This window comes from Coniosporium apollinis, assembly GCF_000281105.1.
Source record: "Coniosporium apollinis CBS 100218 chromosome Unknown supercont1.25, whole genome shotgun sequence".
Lineage (NCBI taxonomy): Eukaryota > Fungi > Ascomycota > Dothideomycetes > Coniosporium > Coniosporium apollinis.
Genome location: NW_006913287.1, coordinates 219528 through 240747, shown reverse-complemented (window position 1 = coordinate 240747; position 21220 = coordinate 219528). Strand labels below are relative to the sequence as shown.

The following is a 21220-nucleotide window of genomic DNA, read 5'->3' as shown; positions in this document are numbered from 1 at the left end:
CAGTTCCAAGGTTTTATGCAGCTTCCACGTCGTTGCACTGGATTTCGTTACCAGACTGTCGGAAATGTTGCATCTCACCAATCGTTCCTGCTCGCCTGTTCCTTCTGACCTTTTCATCTGACTGTTGAGGCGCTCCTGCTCTTGATCAGCTCCTGCATGGCCCTCGTTAATCTGATTGATCGTCCCATATTCAGCATGACGTTGCAAGCATAAGGTGTGCCCAAACCATGGCCCATCTGACAAGCCCGTTGTCTTATCTTTGCCGTCTCTCATCAGTCGTCTTGCGATCAAGAGAGCTCAGTCAGCGCTCGCGTTACTTTGTCCCTCGTGGTTGATTCGCGACGTCGCCCTCCGCTACTTCCAGGCGTTCCATACGACTCGTTAACAAACCACGCGATCTTGACAAGGAATTCTTGACTATCCGACACTGTATCGGACTCTACGACAGCCGCGTCATGATCATCCACTGCGAGTGTGTTTCCTTCGCATGGCCTTGGTCAGGCGTGGAGGTTTGGAAGCGTAGACTACAGACCAGCGGCTAACAGTGATCCGATCCGGGACAGACTTTTATTGTGCGGATGCTAGGAACGACGTTGAAACCACCACAGTCTATCACTGCAACATTCGAGCATCGCGTCCTACATCGCCGTTCATAACGCAGAGGCTTGAACGACCTGGTCCATAGTACGGAGTGTCCAGGACTTCTTCGAAAGCCTGCTCCGGCCACGGATTCCGAACACTGGAATCTTCATACGATGTCCAAGGAAAAGTTGTCTCCTGGCGCGCAAAGTGCGCCTCATTACTGCAAAATAGAATCGGAACCGCACAGAACCACATTTACAGAGAGGGTAGTGAAACAGACTGGTGGATGGAGCTTATCTTGGCGTCAAAGGCTTTGATCTGGTGTCCACAAGCGCAGTCCACCACTGATCACATATTCGTACCGCTGCACGCTGGGGCCAATCCAAATGGTCTATACTCTAAAGCCCAAATCGATTGAGCATGAAAGTCTCGGTGCCAATATGTCAACGAAAGAATATGGCTTGTTGGGCCTGAGACGCGAGCAGGTCCGCAGCTACCGTTTCCTCCCCCATGCGACCACACTGCGAAGATTATCAGCCATACAGAGTCTGGTTAAATGCGGAGAACTGACAGCGGTATGTACAACCTCAGCCGTGGGTCGTTCGTCTCCTGTTGAGCACGCTGCGCTAAGCTGGCCACCTGGTCCTTCGTCCAGCCGAACCGTCTTGTAAACGGATACAGCGCATGAGACTCAAGCATTGCGCCAATGTTCTGCTGATTCTGGACCCCTATACCTCTCTGCCGTGCGTCTGGCATCTGAGTCAGCGAATATCACTCACGAAACTAACGCGAAACTGAGAACAGGTGACATGACTGCGGAGATCCTCGGACGACTTCCTTTCAGCACATGGTGTGGGGGCAGGATCAGTGTGGGTGAGGGGCATGATTGATGCCAGCCGAGAGATGCTGATGCGCGATCCTCTTGAAACAAAACGGACGTGGCCCCTCAATCGCAGCTCGAGTGCACCGACAAGCTAACAAACAGGAGGCATATCGGTGTATGGCGGAGCGGAGCTTCTTCACTTGCTTCGCGCGCCTGGCTGGTCGTATGGCCTGGAGACTTGAAGGCCAAGTCCCAACGTTATCGGCATTTCGTCCCCCCATCTCACGAAACTTGCCGTAAGAAAAGCATCACGGGCCACTAGACGTACCGGTTGGCCAACCTCCTATTGGCATCCGGAACGACTGTTCCTGCACATCAACTAGACCAGCATTCCTCAGCAGCTCCGGTAGTCTCCTTCCGATTCGCGGGTCTCTCTCACCCTCCATGCATTGTCGATATGCGTTGCCCCACTGCTGCAGCGCATGGTTATCCGTCAAGAGTCCGCTATCGCTTTGGATGATGTAGTAATACTCGACCAACTGGACCCAGCCGTTACGCTTGAGTAGTCTGGCAAGGTCCCGGACGTAACTGGGCCATCTGTCTCTCTTTATGCCTGGCGCGACAAAGCGGGAATGGATGAGATCGTAGTGATTGGGGTTGTAGGTAGGTGTCAGTGTCTGGTTGAGATCCCATACTTCGAAGTCCAAGTTCTCAGGCTGGTCATCGACGTCGGCTGGGAAAATATCTACGGCAGTCACCTTTCGGACGAAGAGGTCAGCGCGTGGTTCTCTAGCAGCATGCTAGGCAAGGTCAGAGTCCTCGCGATATTGCGGTGCGGTGGTTACTTCTGTAGCATTGTTCAGAGACACCATCTGTGGTTGAGGTCGCAAGAGATCGTCGGCCATGGAGAGCCTTGACCCCTCGGGCTCTCATACCTTGCCGCTGCGAAAGCAGGGGGGCTGTACTGACTTTGCTTTGGTAATAAGTTTGTGCCATCGCTAGCGCCCAGGAGCCGCGTCCATATCCGCAGTCCAAGACCTGCAAGGGATACGAAATTGGCGGAAAGAAGAGCCTTTGATCGAACAGCTGGTGCAGAATGCGATGCTGGGTTTCGAGTCTGTCCTCCTCCTCCTGCTACACAGTCAGCATGACGCCAACTGACACGGGAATCTGCAGTTCGGGTGTCTGGCTGGATCCGGTAGACTAGACGCAGGGCAGTGGCCCACATTGACCGCAGCAGGGAAGGTCGAGACTCAACTGACCTCGTCCACCGGTACGCAGTAGATGTTGTGCTCGATTGAGTATCTCTGGAAGAGACGATCATGGATCTCCACGGTCTCGTAGTACTCTGAGGATACGGATTCCGACATCCTTCGTGGCACCGTTAGCGTGATGAACCGCCGAGTGGAGAGGTATGCCTGGCATCTAAACGTCTCGAGATAATGATTGCAACCTACCTGGAAATGCTGCTTAACCCACAGTATTGAATCTCGTCTTGATTGTACGTTAGGACTTGCGCAGCGGCCTCGCCAACAAATAAAGCGCTGGGGGCGGTTTCACAAACAGCACTCAGCTCAACCACCGAACCAACTGCAGAGAATTGATATGTAGTGCTTCAGAGAGCTTCACGATATTGCGCGGAGATGAGGCAATACAGCAAGGCTGCGGAAAAGACATGACCGGGTCTTAATCCAGAATGGATACGGAATCCTGTAACATCGCCAAAAGGTTTCGCTGGCAGCCAAGTCGATACTACGAATCTGTGGCAGGCTCCAGCAGACCAATGAAAAGATTAGTCAGTTAACGGGACGGTGATCACTGCTCGCCTTCGAGCGTTGTCGTCCAGCTGACATGTTGCACAAGGGCCATTTGGCTATCAAGAAACACCATCAGTGCTATCCGTGGCTCGAAGTAGCACTGCAACCGCCTAAGTCATGTCAAAAGCCTGTGAAAACGGCGGTTACATACTCATAAGTTGTATCTCAGAGGGTGCATGCTTCAACCTGCTATCTGTACCCAGCATACCTATGATGGACCGGATGGCTTTGAGTTACTGCAAGATTCCCTGGATCAGCTGTCGCGACCTTCTGTCTCTGTCCTCGCCGGCAAATGGCCGCTAGTTAAGAACTCGGAAGATTCGCTGCATGATCTTCGTCATATTCCGCGGATCAAACCTGCTGCCGTGCAGGCTATGCAGGAAGAAGCATCGCCGCTTCATTGCCTCCCCACCATTTCAGCCAGCCTAAGAGAAGATACTGCATCATTCTCCCTAGGCCTGGTCGTTGCAGTATGCGTCTGGCGGCTTGTGAAGGCATTGAACGGAAGCTCGGGCTTGTCAGAGTGACTAGGTACCATCTCTCTTATCACGTTGCCATTCTTGAATATTCACATAGCAAGTAGCAGCTTAAATTGAATTCCAGTCTTGCTCCCGCTATCGCTCCCGTTCGCCCGCACGTTTCCATGCATGCGCAGCGTTGATCAGTCCACTCTATGATGCGAAATTCTGATGGAAACAGGCACAAGCCCGATAAGCGTTGGAGACGTTCGGATCCGCTGACATGGCCTTGGAATCTGGACATGCTCGGGAATCTGTCACACGTCTTCCTCCCGCAAACCGTTTGAACTGCCGATTTGGGTTGTAAAGTCGTTACGCTCTGTTGTCATCCTTTCTCACTCCAACTTCCAGCTCCAGGCCATCAGAAAGACGGAGAAAAAGAGCTCTGGAACAGACCGCCCGTTAGCTGGCAAGTTATTTATCATAACTCAAGGCAACGAGACATACTCTCTACCCTACGATTCCTTGGCCTCTGCTGCACGATTGTCTGTCATCATGCAGTTAACCGAATGCGGCCTCGCTTGGGATCGTCCGTCCGCCCTTAATTTTAGAGCCGACATCCGAGATACTGACCTCACCCGCAACACTCCATCAGCTTTCCAACAGGACGGTTCACTAAACACGGCTTGTGTGTGTCACTTATCTAGCTCTTCGGTTCCTATCTGAGAGTACGTAGACTATGCCACTTCAGTGTGGTAAGCACGCGGCGCTGTGAGCAGGACTCCACGAGAACGGTTGAATACTAGGCATGTACCAACCAAAGCGTGGCTCGGTATGGATCGGCGCGTGGCTTTCGTGCATAACGCGCTACTTCATTCGGTCTTCTCTAGTCTTGGCTTCAAACCCGACACGTTTTGAGGCTTCCGTGTCGTGCTAGTGTCAAGAAGCAGGTCAACGTTATGGATAACAGCAGACCGGGACCACCAGCTGTAGTCCGATGACTTGTCTCCGGACATCCATTTACGTAAGATATTACAGTATCATCTTCTATTCAGACTTGAACTCGACTGGGGCTCTTTCGTTTCATCAATAATTTATACACAACCCGTTCACTTTCCCCAACTCTTCTCGTTGCTCATAGATTCATAGACAGCGTGCCGGAGAAACCTTGGGTGTTGGAGAAACCTTGGGTGTTGGAGAAACTCTGTGTGTCGGGAAAACTCTGCGAGCAACCAAGCGGAAGATTCAGCTCTGTTTTAGAGCTCCGGTTCACTGCGGCTGTCTACGAAACCTTCGCACAGCCAACATGCCGATATATCTCTGAATCATCTGACGGACACCGTGCATAATCCATCAAGCGCAAACTACCGGCGAGGCTGCCGCTATCAAACCACCTAGTCCCCCACAGTTAGCACCAATGATTCGATTTCTTCCCCAACAGGCCAGTTCTGAGCTGCTAGCAAAGTTTGAATGTGTAGAGGAAAAACGGCAGGGCCACTCTGGACTGAGCAGGAATTTCTTTTACTGCAACAATGTCGGGCTTTACAGTCACGATTCACGCCATCGAGCATCTTTTCAAGCCTCTCCTGTAGGTTCGGATTTTCACAAGCGCAGCATGAGTCAGACACTTAATCGATTGCTCCGGCCAATAGACCAGAACGGCGTCTGAGCGGCTCTAGGTTAGAGAACTGTATAGCACACCTTGTAATGAACACCTTAGGCCCCCTTGATTCACTATACCCGCCGATATGCTCGCAGTGGGCGCTTGATGCTTTGTGTTTGTAAGCCCCGCATCTGCAAGACTCTGCTTGGATATAACTACCTAGTAACGCAAGACTCGCTCCGCCGTTAGATACGATGCACAGTCTTGACCCTGCGATCCTTCCCTACTACAAGCCTCAGCTGCCTCCTCTTGTCCGTACCAAAAATGCCTGTTCGAAGCGTCTCAGTGTAGAGCTCGTACGCAGGGTAATCTAATGTCATTCAGTCAGCCAGGCTCGAGACGGTACCAAGCTTCTCTAAAGGCCGTGCTGCAGATCAACGTACATCCGTTGACAAAGTTGATGACTTGTTCGTCAGTCATGCCGGTGCCTTTCAAAGCCCGCAGGGCGGCTTCCTGTTCCAGTCGCCAATCGTATACGTATCTGGTATCCTCGGCGTCGCTGGGTCGTGGTCAGTAAGCTGCATGGACAAAGCAGGGTTTATCCTACATATGGACGAAAGCGTTCAAAGAGCTAATAGAAATATCAGCAAATGTCCGTATACTGTACAGTGCGACGCTCCTTACTCACTCAGTCAGCTCATTGTACCCCTTCAGCGCTTCATTTACGAACACCAGATCCTCCAGTCTGTGCCGCGCCAGCTGGCCCTGATACCCCTCTCCCTCCGCCGCCTTCTTCGCATCCGCCCACTTCGCCTCTAGCGTCTCGTCGTCAAGAGGGCGGAACCCAACACACCACCCCTCGAACACTACAACTTCTATCGGCGCCTCACCTGGCTTGTTCGCCTCTTCCCACGTGCTCGCATCTGCCCTGTCTCCCTGGCCACTGAACGCAGACTTGTCGTACACAGGGATCTTGGTCGTCTTGCGGTTCTTGAGCGCGTCGAACAAAGTGAGCGCGAGAGGGAGATCGTGGGTACTGGGTTGGCCGCGGTGCTGAACCAGAGGGTTCAGGGGATGGGTTTGGGCCAATGTAACTTGCGCATCGTGTGGCAGGTAGAGGTCGTCGATGGAGAGGACGACGGTGGGTAGATTGTGGGGAGGGGAGCGGAGGGTGTTGCAGAGCGTGGAGACCTAGTGTGTCACACATCAGAGGTATTCGCTTTGGTACGGTACGAATCTTTGATTGCTCTGTAAGCTGCTGTATAGTCGCTACCGCTGTCGAACATACAGCCTTTTCCTCGCGCTACAACCGATGCCGCCGCCTGAAGAGATGTTCGGTATAACAGATGCCGTCGCCGACTCCTCCAGCCCATCCTTCAACCCATACAATCAATTGACGAACGTACTACGGCTTAAAACCTGACGGTACACCCACCAGAGTGGTTTTCCCAGCGCCCTGCACCCCGTTCAAGCCCAGAAAGAACGGCGGCGGAGTAGAACCTTCATGAGCCTCCCTATGCGCCTCCAAGCGCTCGAGAATGAAGGGGATGCAGTGCTCGGACTTGTCGTCCAGAATGTCAGGCATCGTAAACAGTTGCGGAGGGTGTTCCTGATGGACTTTCGTCCACAACCTCCCCATTCGTTGCACGTGAAGATACAAAGGGGAGCGCACGAGCCCCCGCAATGTGGGGGAGCTCTGCCTGCCGAATCAACGACCGACGTGACCGACCTCGGCATCATCATGCTCGGCTTTTGGACGGCATCACAAGCTCCCTGTACGAGCTGTCTACAACTACACTCACATCCTACGTTTAATACACTGTCATCTCCCTCCCGCCTACTACAGTTCCTCACCTTTCATCTCGAACTCCCTGATATCCCCCTCTTTGCTTTGTTTACAGCCCGCTCGTCATGGCGCACAACTCGTACGGCCTCCAGAATAAGGAGGACAAGAGCTCTCCCCCCCAAACCGGCGGAACGTCAGAGGCACACAACTCCTACGGTCTCCAGAACCAGGTGGACATGCGCTTCGACGGTCAGACTGTGGTCGTCACCGGTGCCGGCGGCGGGCTCGGAAAGGCATATGCCACCTTCTTCGGCTCAAGAGGCGCCAATGTCGTTGTGAACGATCTCGGCGGCTCGTTCAAGGGCGAGGGCAAGTCGTCAAAGGTGCGTAACCAGCTTCCAGTAAGATCAGACAGTTCGCCGATATTGACTTGCGTAGGCTGCAGATGTAGTCGTAGATGAGATTAAGGCCGCTGGCGGCAAAGCTGTGGCCAACTACGACAGCGTGGAGAATGGCGAGGCTATCATCGATACGGCCATCAAGGCATTCGGACGGATAGACGTGCTCATCAACAATGCGGGCATCCTTAGGGATATCAGCTTCAAGAACATGAAGGATGAGGACTGGGATCTGATTATGAAGGTCCATGTTCGAGGAGCATACAAGGTGCGCGAAACAGAGATCCAGGTGTGATGAAATGATGCTAAAGTGCTGTATAGTGCGCAAGAGCTGCTTGGCCGCATTTCAGGAAACAGAAGTACGGCCGAGTCATTAACACGGCTTCTGCCGCCGGCCTCTTTGGCAGTTTTGGCCAGTGTAATTACTCTGGTAAGCACCATCCCGTACAGGACGGATGAGTTGTTGCTAACAGCCACCAAGCGGCCAAACTAGCACAGGTAGGCTTCACCGAATCGCTCGCCAAAGAGGGCATCAAGTACAACATTCTTTGCAACGTAATTGCACCAATCGCCGCAAGTCGCATGACCCAGACGGTTATGCCCCCGGACGTACTCGAGAACCTGAAGCCGGACTGGGTTGTCCCTCTTGTAGCAGTCCTAGTACACTCCTCGAACACGAAAGAAACCGGTTCGATCTTCGAGGTTGGTGGCGGACACATTGCGAAGTTACGGTGGGAACGTGCAAAGGGTGCTCTCCTCCGCGCGGATGAGTCGCTCACGCCTGGCGCAATCTTGACAAAGTGGGACAACGTCAACGACTTCTCCGCACCGAGCTATCCAACTGGGCCGGCGAACTTTATGGAGCTGCTGGAGGAGGCGCAAAAGCTGCCTCCTAACCCTGAGGGCGAGAAGACTGACTTCAAGGGCAAAGTTGTGCTTATCACTGGCGCTGGTGGAGGGTAAGGTTAACATCGAAGACGACCTGGCGCACAGGCTAACGACATACAGGCTTGGTCGTGCATACGCTTTACTCTTCGCGAAGAACGGAGCCAAAGTCGTCGTAAATGACTTAGTAAACCCAGATAACGTCGTCGAGGAGATCAAAAAGATGGGTGGAGAGGCAGTCGGCAACAAGGCGAACTGCGAAGACGGCGACGCTGTAGTCAAGACGGCAATTGACGCCTACGGTCGTATTGACGTCGTCATCAACAATGCTGGCATCCTCCGTGACAAGGCGTTTACCAATATGACGGACGAGCAGTTCGACTCTGTCCTCAATGTCCACCTCCGAGGTACATACAAGGTTACCAAGGCGGCATGGCCATACTTCCTCAAGCAAAAGTACGGCAGAGTCGTCAACACTACCAGCACCAGCGGTATCTACGGCAACTTTGGCCAAGCGAACTATGCGGCGGCGAAGTGCGGTATCCTTGGCTTCTCTCGTGCTCTTGCCCGGGAGGGTGTTAAGTACAACATCTACGTCAACACTATTGCACCCAACGCCGGCACGAACATGACCCGGACAATCATGCCCGAGGAGATGGTGCAGGCTTTCAAGCCCGACTACGTTGCGCCGCTCGTTGTACTCCTGTCCTCGGACAAGCTTCCTCAGCCTACTGGCGGCCTCTACGAGGTCGGTAGCGGCTGGCACGCCAAGACGAGATGGCAGCGAACCGGTGGCCATGGCTTCCCGATTGATGTGCCGCTCACACCTGAAGCAGTACTCAAGGTCTGGGACCGCATTATCAATTTTGATGACGGCCGCGCAGACCACCCTGAGGACGGTAACGATGGCCTCAAGTCCATCATGGCCAACTTCGACAATCGGAGCACCGGCAGCAAGAAGGAGAGCAAGAGCGGAGGCGCCAACAAGGAGATCCTAGAGAACATCGAGAAGGCGAAGAAGGCAGAGGCCGAAGGCACCGAGTACAAGTACGATGAGAAGGAGGCAATCCTCTACAGTAAGCCCTCCTCTTCCCCATCCTTCCTTCCAGCATCCAAGCTAAAATAACAACCCTACAGATCTCGGCATCGGCGCCAAACGCACCGACCTCCCCTGGGTCTTCGAAAACGCAGACAACTTCCACGTGATCCCGACCTTCGGTGTAATCCCACCCTTCAACGCCGTCGCGCCTTTCTCCCTCTCCGACGTTGTCCCCAACTTCTCCCCCATGATGCTGCTGCACGGTGAGCAGTATCTAGAGATCCGCAAGTATCCCATCCCGACCGAAGCGACCCTCGTCAGTTACCCCAAGCTCATCGAGGTCGTCGACAAGGGCGCAGCGGGCGTCGTGACCATCGGCACGACCACCAAGGATGCCCGCACGGGTGAAGATGTGTTCTACAACGAGAGCACGACCTTCATCCGCGGCTCAGGTGGATTTGGCGGCCCCAAGAAGGGGACAGACCGCGGCGCCGCGACGCGCGTGCACAAGCCGCCGCAGCGCAACCCGGACGCCGTGGTCGAGGAGAAGACGACCGAGGAGCAGGCGGCGTTGTACAGGTTGTCTGGTGATCGGAACCCTCTCCACATCGACCCGGAGTTCAGCAAGGTTGGGGGCTTCGAGACGCCCATCCTGCACGGGCTGTGCTTCTTTGGGTTCAGTGGAAAGCATGTCATTCAGACGTACGGGCCGTTCAAGAACATCAAGGTCCGGTTTGCCGGGACGGTGTTGCCGGGACAGACGCTCAGGACGGAGATGTGGAAGGAGGGCGGGAAAGTTATTTTCCAGACGAAGGTCGTGGAGACCGGGAAGCTGTGTATTGCGGGCGCGGGGGCGGAGCTTTTGGGGCAAGAGAAGGGAAAGCTGTAGAGAAGTAGGGCGGTTGTGGTGGAAAAGGAGATTGACAATGTACAAGGGAAGTAGTCCTATCGCTTGGTGGTGCTGGTACATTTGGCCGGGGTGGTTTGTACGAAAATGTACGCAATATGCTTGTTCTCTATGAAGATCTTGAAGGACGAAGAAGCGTCCAAAGAAACCTCGAAGCGGCCATGCTGAAAATATGAACCTGTAAAAGGTCGGGCAAGACAGGCAGGCAGACACTTTTGTGACGTTTCCCATATCCTTTTAAGCTACTTCATGCAGCCGAAAACCTCACGATCTCGCGATTAGAATTCCGGTCCTACGAGACTTTGCCGAGGCTTTTGTGCTTTTGACTTTTGTCGTCAGTATGGGCCCCGTGGTACGACTACGAATGCGGGAGAACAGCAGGCAGAGTCTATTGCAGCAGTATTCGCGTTCTTTTAAACCCACTCACTTATGCTAAGGGGCGGTATGGGCTGCGTGAGTACGTTTGTTAGCCCGCTCTATTATACACAATGAGGACACCGCAGTCTTCTCCCTCGGTTTCTTCTCAACCTGCGTCAGTGTGCTGCCAATACCTCTAGTCGACTTCAGCGTTCCGTTCGACACCCGCCGTTGCGCTGGCGGCCCTCACGGTCATTACGATTTGTACTCTCGCTGTGAAAATTCGCCGCTCCTGTGGCGGCCGCTTCGTGGCAGCGATCGCAGCCATGCTCCGGCTAAGACGTCCAATGGAAGACTGCTATGGCCGGACTAGGAAATGGAAAAGTCTCTACGCACCGCCTCTCGAGGTACGAGTCCGGGCCATACGCCAGGTGAAATCGTGCTGCTTCTTATTCATAACAGTGGATCCAGCGACGGGGCAGAGGCTCTATATACAAGACGGCCATTCATCTGCTGGGATTCAATACGAAACCAACCCCGAAAAAAGAGGATTTCCCTCTACCACCTGCTCTGGTTTGAGGCTACTGCACCTACGACCGGCTTATAAGAATGATACCTACGAGCAGAGGCCTCAAGGCTTCTCGAGATATTAGCGGAACACCATTGACACTGAAGAATCAACACAAATCCACCCCGGCAGTAACGTGGCACGCGGTGGAGTCTGTGTAAGGATTTCACGAGACGTGGCAGCCATGTCCAGGAAGGTTGAGGCTCCAAGGCACCGGAAATCCCAAGGCGCCAAAGTCAATCTGTGGGTCCAGCCAGCGCCGACAGCCCGAGAGACACCGAAGCTTGACTGCCTTGGCATTTCGGATGCCGGTCTATTTTGCTGATCCGATGTTTGCTCTCGTGTCTCTGAACACAAACTGATCAGGAAGTGCTGGCTCTTGTACAACTCTGGCCAAGGTTCCAGGCAAACAAGAACATGGCGATGCTTAGATGAAACACGAAGTCCAGGCGGGTCTGCACTCTGCTACGTAGAGTCTAGAAGACGTGGTGGCATATGGCAGGTCAAGGGTCGCGGATAGCAACAAGATGCGGGTGCGGCTGCCGACCGCCGATGGGCCTTCCATCGGATGCGTGCCTGTCTGTGCCCGCCATGGCTTGCGCCCTCATCTCCTCGCAGCTCACGATCAAGCCGTAGCGTCAGCCAACCATACAGCTCGATGCCCCTTGGACCGAAAGTGGCTTGTCGATCGCTGAGACAACTTGGAAACACGCTTCGGCATTACGACTCAGCGGGCCACTGTACGGGTACGCTGGTGGATCACGGCAGCAGCGTCGATGCGGTGCCCCGTAGACAGCTCCGCTGTGAAGAAGAATCTCCCGGCGCGTTCGGTCTTGTATTTTGTCAAGACAGTTGTTCGCAGGCACTCCAGAGGCAGAGGGCTGGGTATTTGTGGATCACGTTTGCGTCTGCCGGCGTCCTCCACATGCAGCTTCCCCGCAAAACCAGATGCAGATCTCCCTTGCCGCCGAAGCGAACCAGTCAGATGGCACATCAAACCAGCCTCCTCACCATCTCCGCCAACCCAGTCCTGCATCTCCGTCAACCCGGGCCTAACTGTATCCCGATAGCGTCACCTCTTATTCCCAGATTAACCATCGACCAAAGCCTCCATCCACTCAGCTGTCAGCGATCAAAAGCCATGGCCGCTCTGGTGTGTGGTCGCAATGTCAAACCTCCGCAACCCGTGAACACGCGAGAAGTCACCGCATGGATCGCATTCCAGCCTCTAGGTTGACCAACAACCAACGCCCAGAAAACTGAAGCTCAACTGCTTCGCGGGGAAGCTTGGAACCAGAGCGCGTTGTGGATCTGGGGTATGCAGCCGAGCGCCTCCACTGGGGAAGGCCCCGTATGGTTTGCTGTCTGTCCACGGCCTTACGGTATCCAGTAAGGGCACCGCTGCCAATAGTGGTACCCTTTGGTCCATGATGCCTGTGGGATGTGCAAGTGCCGCACGTTAGACCTATGTACGTTTAAGGATCCCTAGGCGCGATGCGCTCCCCCGTGCGGAGCCGGCGAGGGTCTCTGCCCCTTGATATTTGTATCGTCCCTAGTCCGCGTGTCGCTGTCTCTTGCTCGTGCTGCGCTCCATCAAGCTTCCTGACATCTCCTGCATCCATTCGCCTGCCTGTCCCCCAAGTATACCCATCACCCCTGAGCAACTAGCTGTGTATCAACTGTATTGCCTATCAAAGTTCAACGCGAGCTCGGCTCCCTCCCGGCAATAATGGCTACAGAACACAACTACCAGGCAACGCAAAACAACACAAACATGACGCCAGGTGATCCAATGGAGAAGGACTTCAGCAACCAAAATGGTACTGCCACCACCATGAGCTCAGCGTAACGCGTGCTTACTCCCATCAAAGTCCGCCAGTTCTCGGCAGCTGACGACGTTACTCTATCAGGAAATCCGTATCATCTCGGGGACCACATGGACTCGGACACGGCTCTCAAGAGGATAAGGACTGCAGGCAGCATCTCCATCTCTCCCGAGCTTTTCGAGAAGATCTATCTTTCCCCGCAGAACCAGGTCAAGGGCGATCTACGCAAGACTTTCGCCAATCCTACCCCTCTGTGAGTGCCATCTCGAGCGCCGTAAGGGGAGTGTAAGGCTGACTAACGCGTTTAGTGCTCTCGTTGGTTTCTTGATCTCTCTGTCTCCCCTCAGCTGTGATCTTATGGGTCTCCGAGGCGCCGGTGGCAATGGCGCTGCTGGAACTGCCACGTACTTCTTCTTCGGCGGCCTGCTGATGATCCTCGGTGGTGTTGGAGAGGTATGCCTATCTCATCCGCCATAGTTTTCGCAGCAAAATTATTGACGCGGAGCAGTGGGTAATCGGCAACACCTTCCCCTTCGTCGTCTTCACCAGCTTCGGCGCTTTCTGGCTCGGTTTCGCCGGAACGCTTCAACCATTCTACGGAGCATATGCGGCCTATTCACTAAATCCCGAGGCCCCGGCTGAAGGACTCGCAACCGTGGGCTTCAATTCCAGCTTCGGTTTCTTCACCCTCAGCATGGGCATCCTCTGCTTTATCTATCTGATCCTTGCCATGCGAACCAACGTCGTCTTCGTCATCATTTTCCTCACCCTCGTTGTCGCTTTCGGCTGCTTGACGGGTGCGTACTGGAACTTGTCTCTGGGCAATGCGTCTCTTGCAGGGACCTTGATCATCACTGCGGGCGCTTTCTGCTTTATAACGTGTGCGTGCGGCTGGTACATCTTCTTTGCCATCATGTTGGCTGCTCTGGACTTCCCCTTCCAGATTCCAGGTGAGTTTGACCCTTTGTTGAAACCGCTTGAAAAGGAAGGCTGACACGGACACAGTTGGTGATCTCTCAACCATGATCAAGGGTGCAAGCCAGAAGGCCAAGGAGCGCGAAAGTGCCGTTTAATCATCTATCTCTCTATATCCATTCTGTTGCCAGCTCGAGCGACACGGCGTCTGCTTTCCGTCTCGCGGGTCTGATCACCACGACATATTAGTCGTATGTCACTGCTCGGCTCGAGATAGTTACGGGTCAAGAATTGCTCATGGAAAGAGGTTGTCTGGTTCTGTATATAGCTTGTTGCGGCCCTCATACGGAGAGCATGGTATCTAATCAAACCTTCATCTCAATTCGACTTCCTCCATCACCGCAAACTTGACTGACAATTTTCGCCATTGTCTGGACCAGCCAGGCCGGCTTCTAATAAGCTATGGCCTAGCTGGATTCTGAACTGCGCTTCCAGATTCTCTCAAAGTGGTAGGAAGGGTCGACCAAGTGGATGTTCTCGATGCGTTCAATGGTCTCGTATCCTTAGATCTCTACCTTTTCGCTGTCCACCAGGCCAGATCAATCGGCTGACCGTCTCCTAGACGACACTTCCTCAAGCGATTCACTCATCCCATATCGCCGTATTGCGCCTTCGACAGATCTAGCGTGTGCCTACACAAGCACAGAGACGTAGGAGCATCCTCCACTCTCTCATACGCATCACTCCGCCAGCGTCTGGAGCACGCGACTACTACCATCGGCCGCCGCCCATCGACAAGCAAGCCCGCCACCACAACAAAATCCCCAGAAGACTCGCTCAAGAACGAAGATCCGCTGTGGTAACTGAGGCGCGGTCGCAACATTCTGATCCCGCGTCCAGCACAATCAGAGCATTCTACGTGGTCCAGAGCGCCACATAAAACGCAACAGACGGCATCCACTTCACGCGTTAACTGTCGTGTCCTACAACACACGCCTGATCTACCAGCTTCTCACACGCTACAGCGCCCTACTAACAAACCACCCGCAACCTGATCCTTGCTTACTGTCCGCATAGGCGGCTCTATCAGTATAGGCATCGGCTCCACCGCTTTTTCGTCCAACCACACACGCACGCATCGCGCGGACGGATGAAGAAGCCGCGCGGCGTACTATTGTCGCAGTCTGGCGGAAATCCGTTGCGGCTGGCTCATTCCTATTCCGACTACCTTGCCTTGTGTAGCCTCGTACATTGGGATTATGGAAGCCTTGGGACAGGTTTTGCGCAAGTGGATATCTGGAGAACCGGAGACTCTGGGGCCTGAAGTACTGGTATCATGCGTTCAGCTTAGGCTTGGATAGCTCGGTTCGGGCCGTGACAGAGACTGCATAATCCGCAGAAATACACGGTGTAGACTCTCCAGAACAAAAGCGGCTGTATGAACAAAGAGAGTATGTTGTTGCATTTATTCTTCTCTACCCAAACTATAGACACGTCCTCGAACGCCCGCAGCCCTTGTGAACGCCCCGCTCAAGCCGTCCCCCCTGCTCCAGCCCTATCCCTCTCCTCCATCTTCCTTCGTGCGGCCAATATCATCTCCTCTCTCCGCCGCTGCAGCAGTTGTTGCCTCTCGTTCTTGTTCTGTGACCACGCGGGCTTCTTGCCCGAGTTTGTGCCTGCGCTTGCGCCTGCGCCCGCATCTACTGGCGAAGGCTCTATAGAGGCAGATGACCCGACCTTTGAGGAGAGGTTGTATCGCGTGATCAGATCCGGATGCGAGGGCTTCGGCTTGACGGCCGCAGCGCCAGGGCGCGCGCCTGTGGATGTAGACGATAGGGGCGGTAGCTGTGGTTGGAAAGAAGGCGGCGGCTAGAAACACCGTCTCGTCAGCCTGTCCAGTCTAGCATATCGTTCCCCACCGTATCCCCATCCAAGCCTCTTCCCCGGTACTGCCCGAAGAAAGCCCAACTCACCACCTCAAGCCCACGTCCCCCCAGAACCCTCTCTGTAGTCGCCGCCACACTTCCCCCGTTCCGCTGTAGGTCCCACATGAGCTGCCGCCGGTCTAACTGCGGGAACATCTGCAATAGCTGCTCCACTTGCGCCGGGTTGAGTCGTGCGCCATTCTGCCTGCTTTGTCTGATGCCAGCGGGGTCGGAGGAGGTGAAGAACCAGCGGTAGAGGAGGAAGCCGACGAGGAGGATCACGAAGATTTGCGGTATGTTGATTGAGCCTTGGTCGGACATCGGTGGGATGTGGGGGTGAGCGGGTGGTTGAGAGTTGATGGTGGGGATTGCTGGGTGGGAAGGCGGAAAGGATAGGGTGGGATTCCGGGTCGCTATGAACAGTGGAGGCGATAGAATATGTACTTGTGAAGGGCGCGAGGTAGTGGCGGTAGATTGAGGATGGTGTAGATAAAGTTGCGAAAGATGCGGTTTTCCGGTGCCTGCGCCGGACAATGACAGCGGCCACTTTCGGCTGGAGGCGCAGGCTAGTCACATGCAAAAATGCGGCCTCAGGTGTCAAACAGGATCAAACGTGATCTACTTATATCATACTCATTTCATACTCTGGCAACCCAAGGTATCTTTACAGTCCTCCATACTATTTCCCTTTGACCGCAAACCAAACGCCATCATGGTTAGACCTTCCATACCAGCTTCATGACGCTGCCACCAAACGCCCATATCTCAAAGATGAAGACGGAAGAATCCAATCCATACCCGTCCACTGTTCGTTTTACTTCAGATCCGCTGGAGTAAGCGCCTGTACAATGCTGGTCCCGTCACTGAACCTGGTCCGGAAGATTCTGTTGGCATTCTGGAACATGCCATCTTTCAGACTGACGACGATGAACTGAGAGCCCTTGAATCTCGTCTTGATGAGCCGGCCGATATTCTGTGTATGTGACAGATCGAGCGCCGCATCAACTTCGTCCAGGATGTACATGGGTGCAGGCTTGAACTGGAGCAGAGCCATGATGAGAGAGAGCGCGATCAGTGACCTAAGCACATATTGTCAGTATAGGCCCCGGCAAGAAGCACCAAGTGGCGAGAGAATGAGAAACTCACCGTTGTCCACCGCTCAACTCCGTCAAGCTCTGCTTCCACACCTTTCCGAGACAGACCTTGACTTCCAGGCCGTCCGATATCGTCTTGCCCTCAGGCGGATCCAGCTTCGCAAAACTGCCAGGTAGCAGCTCATTGAAGATCTGACCAAAGTCTCCATTAACTTTTTCCCACGTCTTCTGCAGCGCTTCCTTCTTGTACTCATCCAGCGACTGGATGGTCTCCTCGATCTTGCGCTTGTCTCGGATGACGGTCCTCATCATGTTTTTCAGCGAGACCTCCTTTTTCTCCACACTGTCAATCATGTTCATGACTTTGGGGTTGATCTTCTTCTTCATGCCCTGGAAGCGTTCGGAGACGTTTTTGAGCGTAGCCTTGCACTCCGCCATGTTCTGCCCTTTGAAGTCGTAGGGCGTACCCGGGCGCCCGAAGCTCTCTCTCTCGTCGGCTATCCAGTCATGCTCCTTCTCGAGATGTGACAGCGTCTGCTCAGCAGCTTGCTGTTCCTTGTGAAACTTCTCAATATGATGACCTAGCTTCTGCATCTCGAGACCCTCCTCCGTGGTAAGGGCGTTCTTCGATCGAATGGCTTCGTCGAGGGCGGAGAGTTCATCGTCAAATCCTGTGAGTTTGGCCTGTTCGTCGTGTAAATGTGCCTGAGCGAAGTCATGAGCATCCTTGACGCGGGTCTGTTCTGCCATCAGAGAGTCGATCTCCTCCTGCTGGGCCTTCAGCGTTGTGTCGGCATCCTGTAGCTGCTCCTTTGCTGCGGCCAGATCTGCACCGCACTGCTCAGACTCAAGCATAGCATCTCGCATGTCCTGTTGTAGCGGCTTGATTGAGGCGGAGTTTTTGCTCAAAGTCCTTTTCAGTTTTTCCAGCGACGTTTGTAACTCTGCGAGCTTGCCATCCTTATTGCTGCTGAACTCGGACATATCGCGCTCTATCCGCTTGACGTCCTTAGATGCCTCGTCTTGTCGAGTCTTTGCGGTTTTAACGTCCTCTTTGAGTTGAGCGATGTTGGCTCTCATCTCCTCTACAGCCTCAATGATTGAAGAGGAAGAATTGCCGCTAATTTGTTCCTCGGTCAACTTGATCTCATGCGACTTGAGGTCCAGCTCCTGCTTCGTCTTCTTTGCAGCGTCCAATCGCTTCTTCTCTCGAGACATAGTGGCTTGCAAATCGCTGAGTGCTTTCTCTTGTGCAGCTAACTCTTTTGTGAGCTCGTTCAGCTTCTGTAGAGTCACAAGCACACCGCTCGACTCGGGCGAGCTACCTCCGGATAATGTACCGGAGGGGTCGTACACATCCCCTTCCAAGGTGACACTCTTCATCCGGACTGCAGGGTCAAATGTCACCCGCTTGGCAGTTGCAGCATCTTCACAGACCAGGGTCGAGCCGAAGACGTAGTCCATAGCAGCAGTCACCTCGTCATCGTAGCCGATGAGCGAAAGTGCTAGATCGACCTTTCCAGGGGCAATTTTCTGTGCCGCACCAATTTTCTATAAGGATGTTAGGAGGTTTGCAAATATCCCTTTGATTAGTGCAACACATACCTCAGCAGAGGCTCTAAAGGCCGCAATCTTGTTCAGTGGGATAATCGTGACCCGTTTCCGAAGTTTGCCGTTTTGCAGTAGCTGGGTGCCAGTTTCCGCAGAGTCAACCACAACGTTGTAGAGTCGTCCACCAGCACAAATCTCCAGTGCGGTTCCCGCTCGCGTGTGCTCTTTCTCCAGGGTAAACAGCTGAGCTACCAGGCCCTTCACTCTTGATCTGTCGAAGCCTGGCGTCGGATCACTGTAACTGAAATCAACGTTGGCAACTTTCCGCTTCATTGCATCAGCCTGTTCTCGCAACTCCCGTATGCGCTGCTGTAGCCGCGTCTCTTCTTGGTACATCGCCTCCTCCTTGCCAGGCTCGAAGCCGAGTTTGCTAAGGTCGGCCTCCAGTTTCTTTGCCTGCGTCCGTAGGCTCTCGAGATCTTTTAGTAGGCCAGAGTTCTGCTCTTTCGCCTTCTTCGCTCGCGGTTCCTCCTCTTTTATGCGCTTCTCAAGGTGCGCGATTTTGAGCTTGGCCTGCTCCTGCTCTGTAGAGGCAGCACTCGCCCGGTTCTTGGCATCTTGCAGTTGGCCCTGGTATCCGCTCTCCTGGCCTTCCTTAGAAGCTACACCAGTGAGAAGAGTCTGCAGGAGCTCCTCCTGCTTGTCGACCTCGGCGGTTTGTGCTGCAAGTTCGGTATGAGCAGCTTCGTAGCGCTGTTGTAACTTGTCGTAGAGCTTCGCCTTTTCCTTCAGTTGCTTTTGAAGCTCCTCGGCGCTCTTCTCAAGCTTCGCGCGTTTGTCCACCTCTTCTGTTGTGCTCGTCTTCTTAAGATCGATGATAGTAGCTAACCGCACGATCTCGTGGGATTGTGTCTTGACCTCGTCCTCCAGGGCCTGGAACTTGCCCCCTTTCCGAAGCTCCTTGTCCCGCGCAGCCTTAACCTTCTTCACATCCTCCTGCAAGAACCCGATCTCGTTCTTCAGCCTAACCGCCGACTCCTCAAGCTCCAGTGCACGCTGTTTCTTGCGCTCCAAATCATCTGCGCTTAACCTCAGCTTCTCCTTCCCTTTGACGTAGTCATGAGCGACCACCAGCCTGGTCAGCCGCTCCAGGTCACTCTGTGTCTGTTGGAAATCCAGAAACGCCCTCTTCTCATTCCTGAGCTTCTCGAGTTTCGGATCGATCTCGTCGCGCAGCAGCTCGGTGATCTCCTGGACTTTCATCTCTTTCTTTGCCATGGTCTTGAACGCCTTGTCCCGCCTATCCTCGAACATCCTGGTGCCCGCCGCTTCCTCAATCATTGCCAGTATCTCCACAGCCTTCATGTTCAAGACCTTTGTAATGCGGCCCTGCATGATCAGGAAGTTCGGATTGTTGATGTTCAGTTGAACAGACTGGAAAAGGTTCTGGACAGTTTGCTGCTGCGCCCGGTGCCCGTTGATCAGGTATTTTGAAGTGCCTCCCAGAACGATTTGTCGCGTTACAGAGATCTGCGCATACTCCTCAAAGCCTATAGGCGAGGTCTTCTTATCGCTGTTGTCGAACACAATCGTGACGGAGGCTTTGGTGACGCCCGCTTGGCCGCGCTTGTAGATCAGGTCCTGGAGGTTTTGCGCTCGCACCGTGCTCATATTTGTAATGCCTAGAACGAAGCATATCGAGTCAAGGATGTTGGACTTGCCAGAACCGTTCAGACCGGTAATGGAGTTGAAAGTGGCGTCCCTGGTAGGTTCTCAGCTAAGTCCTCGGGAGCTCAGTTGCCAGGCGCAAACAAACCATCCTGATATTACGGTGCGGACGGCGTACGATTTGAAACCCTAGAAAATCGTGAGCAGAAGCAGAGAGGCTCCAGGGGCGGCAATGCTTACGTCGATGACTACTTCGACAATCCTCATGGTGGCGGTGGAGGAGAATACAGCGCTTCACATTCCCAGCGCCCGTGTTGTTGTCGCGAATGTTGACAGCGACGGAGTTCCGGGCTTTCGCCAGAAGCGCGACGTCACGTGCTCTGGAGAGCCGGAAATCTTCACACTCGTATCCCTTCTCCATTCGGTCAACTCACACTACGGCCCGTCACTCAGCTCACTGAATTCTTTTCGAGAAGACCAGGAAGAAATATCGGTGATAAGTTCAGAAGCTTCATCAACGCTTCATTACATCGCCATTATACTCTGCCGCAACAAGCGTATCTCGTTGGACCGCTTCAAGCATCCAATGTTCAATGCTCAGCTGTTCTCGGCTTCTACGTCAAAACGATCGCGTCCTCTTACTTGTCCTTTCTGATCCTGAATTTCATGTCGTCGCTGCTCATTCGCCACTCCTTTCTCCGTCGTGACTACTGCTAAGCCTGCATCACTGGGAGAGCTAGAGCCTTGACTTAGAACGCTCCTTGGTTTGAAGGCAACGAAGCCGCATGCAGGCTACTAGTACCCCAGACAGCGTGCTATATCTGCAACCCTATCAGCTACACATCGAAGGCCGTGATCGCTCTTCAGCTAGCGGCTCTCCACCGGTAAGCAGCCCGAAAATATCCTCCGCGTCCGCCTGTGTCCAAAGGTGCGTCACCAACGAAAGCGGCCTCAACTTTCGGGCCAGCGCTCGCGTCCACGGACGGTTCGTGACAGGTACGCAAGTGGCTTTCGAGCA

The 21220-nt window shown here is 53.9% G+C and overlaps 6 protein-coding genes across 6 annotated transcripts; 2 read left to right on the top strand and 4 right to left on the bottom strand.

Moving 5' to 3' along the window:
* Positions 1–1075: 1075 nt before the first annotated feature.
* W97_05362 (uncharacterized protein) lies at positions 1076–2775 on the bottom strand (the record flags this gene model as incomplete). Its single annotated transcript, XM_007783246.1, has 5 exons — positions 1076–1103; positions 1154–1331; positions 1734–2205; positions 2375–2536; positions 2668–2775. The coding sequence occupies 5 exons, from the start codon at positions 2773–2775 to the stop codon at positions 1076–1078; spliced, it is 948 nt and encodes a 315-aa protein (XP_007781436.1).
* A 2753-nt stretch (positions 2776–5528) lies between these two features.
* W97_05361 (uncharacterized protein) lies at positions 5529–6868 on the bottom strand (the record flags this gene model as incomplete). Its single annotated transcript, XM_007783245.1, has 5 exons — positions 5529–5653; positions 5727–5842; positions 5891–5914; positions 5972–6474; positions 6719–6868. 5 exons carry the CDS (start codon positions 6866–6868, stop codon positions 5529–5531), a joined length of 918 nt encoding a protein of 305 aa, XP_007781435.1.
* A 326-nt stretch (positions 6869–7194) lies between these two features.
* On the top strand, positions 7195–10280 carry W97_05360 (peroxisomal hydratase-dehydrogenase-epimerase; the record flags this gene model as incomplete). Its single annotated transcript, XM_007783244.1, has 6 exons — positions 7195–7452; positions 7508–7735; positions 7789–7897; positions 7949–8426; positions 8476–9428; positions 9490–10280. The coding sequence occupies 6 exons, from the start codon at positions 7195–7197 to the stop codon at positions 10278–10280; spliced, it is 2817 nt and encodes a 938-aa protein (XP_007781434.1).
* A 2672-nt stretch (positions 10281–12952) lies between these two features.
* Positions 12953–14122, top strand: W97_05359 (uncharacterized protein; the record flags this gene model as incomplete). The annotated part of the gene is made up of 5 exons (XM_007783243.1): positions 12953–13043; positions 13095–13302; positions 13358–13502; positions 13558–13999; positions 14055–14122. The coding sequence occupies 5 exons, from the start codon at positions 12953–12955 to the stop codon at positions 14120–14122; spliced, it is 954 nt and encodes a 317-aa protein (XP_007781433.1).
* A 1372-nt stretch (positions 14123–15494) lies between these two features.
* W97_05358 (uncharacterized protein) lies at positions 15495–16210 on the bottom strand (the record flags this gene model as incomplete). The annotated part of the gene is made up of 3 exons (XM_007783242.1): positions 15495–15623; positions 15669–15833; positions 15938–16210. 3 exons carry the CDS (start codon positions 16208–16210, stop codon positions 15495–15497), a joined length of 567 nt encoding a protein of 188 aa, XP_007781432.1.
* Positions 16211–16703: 493 nt separating this feature from the next.
* W97_05357 (uncharacterized protein) lies at positions 16704–20469 on the bottom strand (the record flags this gene model as incomplete). The annotated part of the gene is made up of 5 exons (XM_007783241.1): positions 16704–16968; positions 17036–18534; positions 18589–20296; positions 20351–20391; positions 20443–20469. 5 exons carry the CDS (start codon positions 20467–20469, stop codon positions 16704–16706), a joined length of 3540 nt encoding a protein of 1179 aa, XP_007781431.1.
* Between the last annotated feature and the right edge of the window lie 751 nt (positions 20470–21220).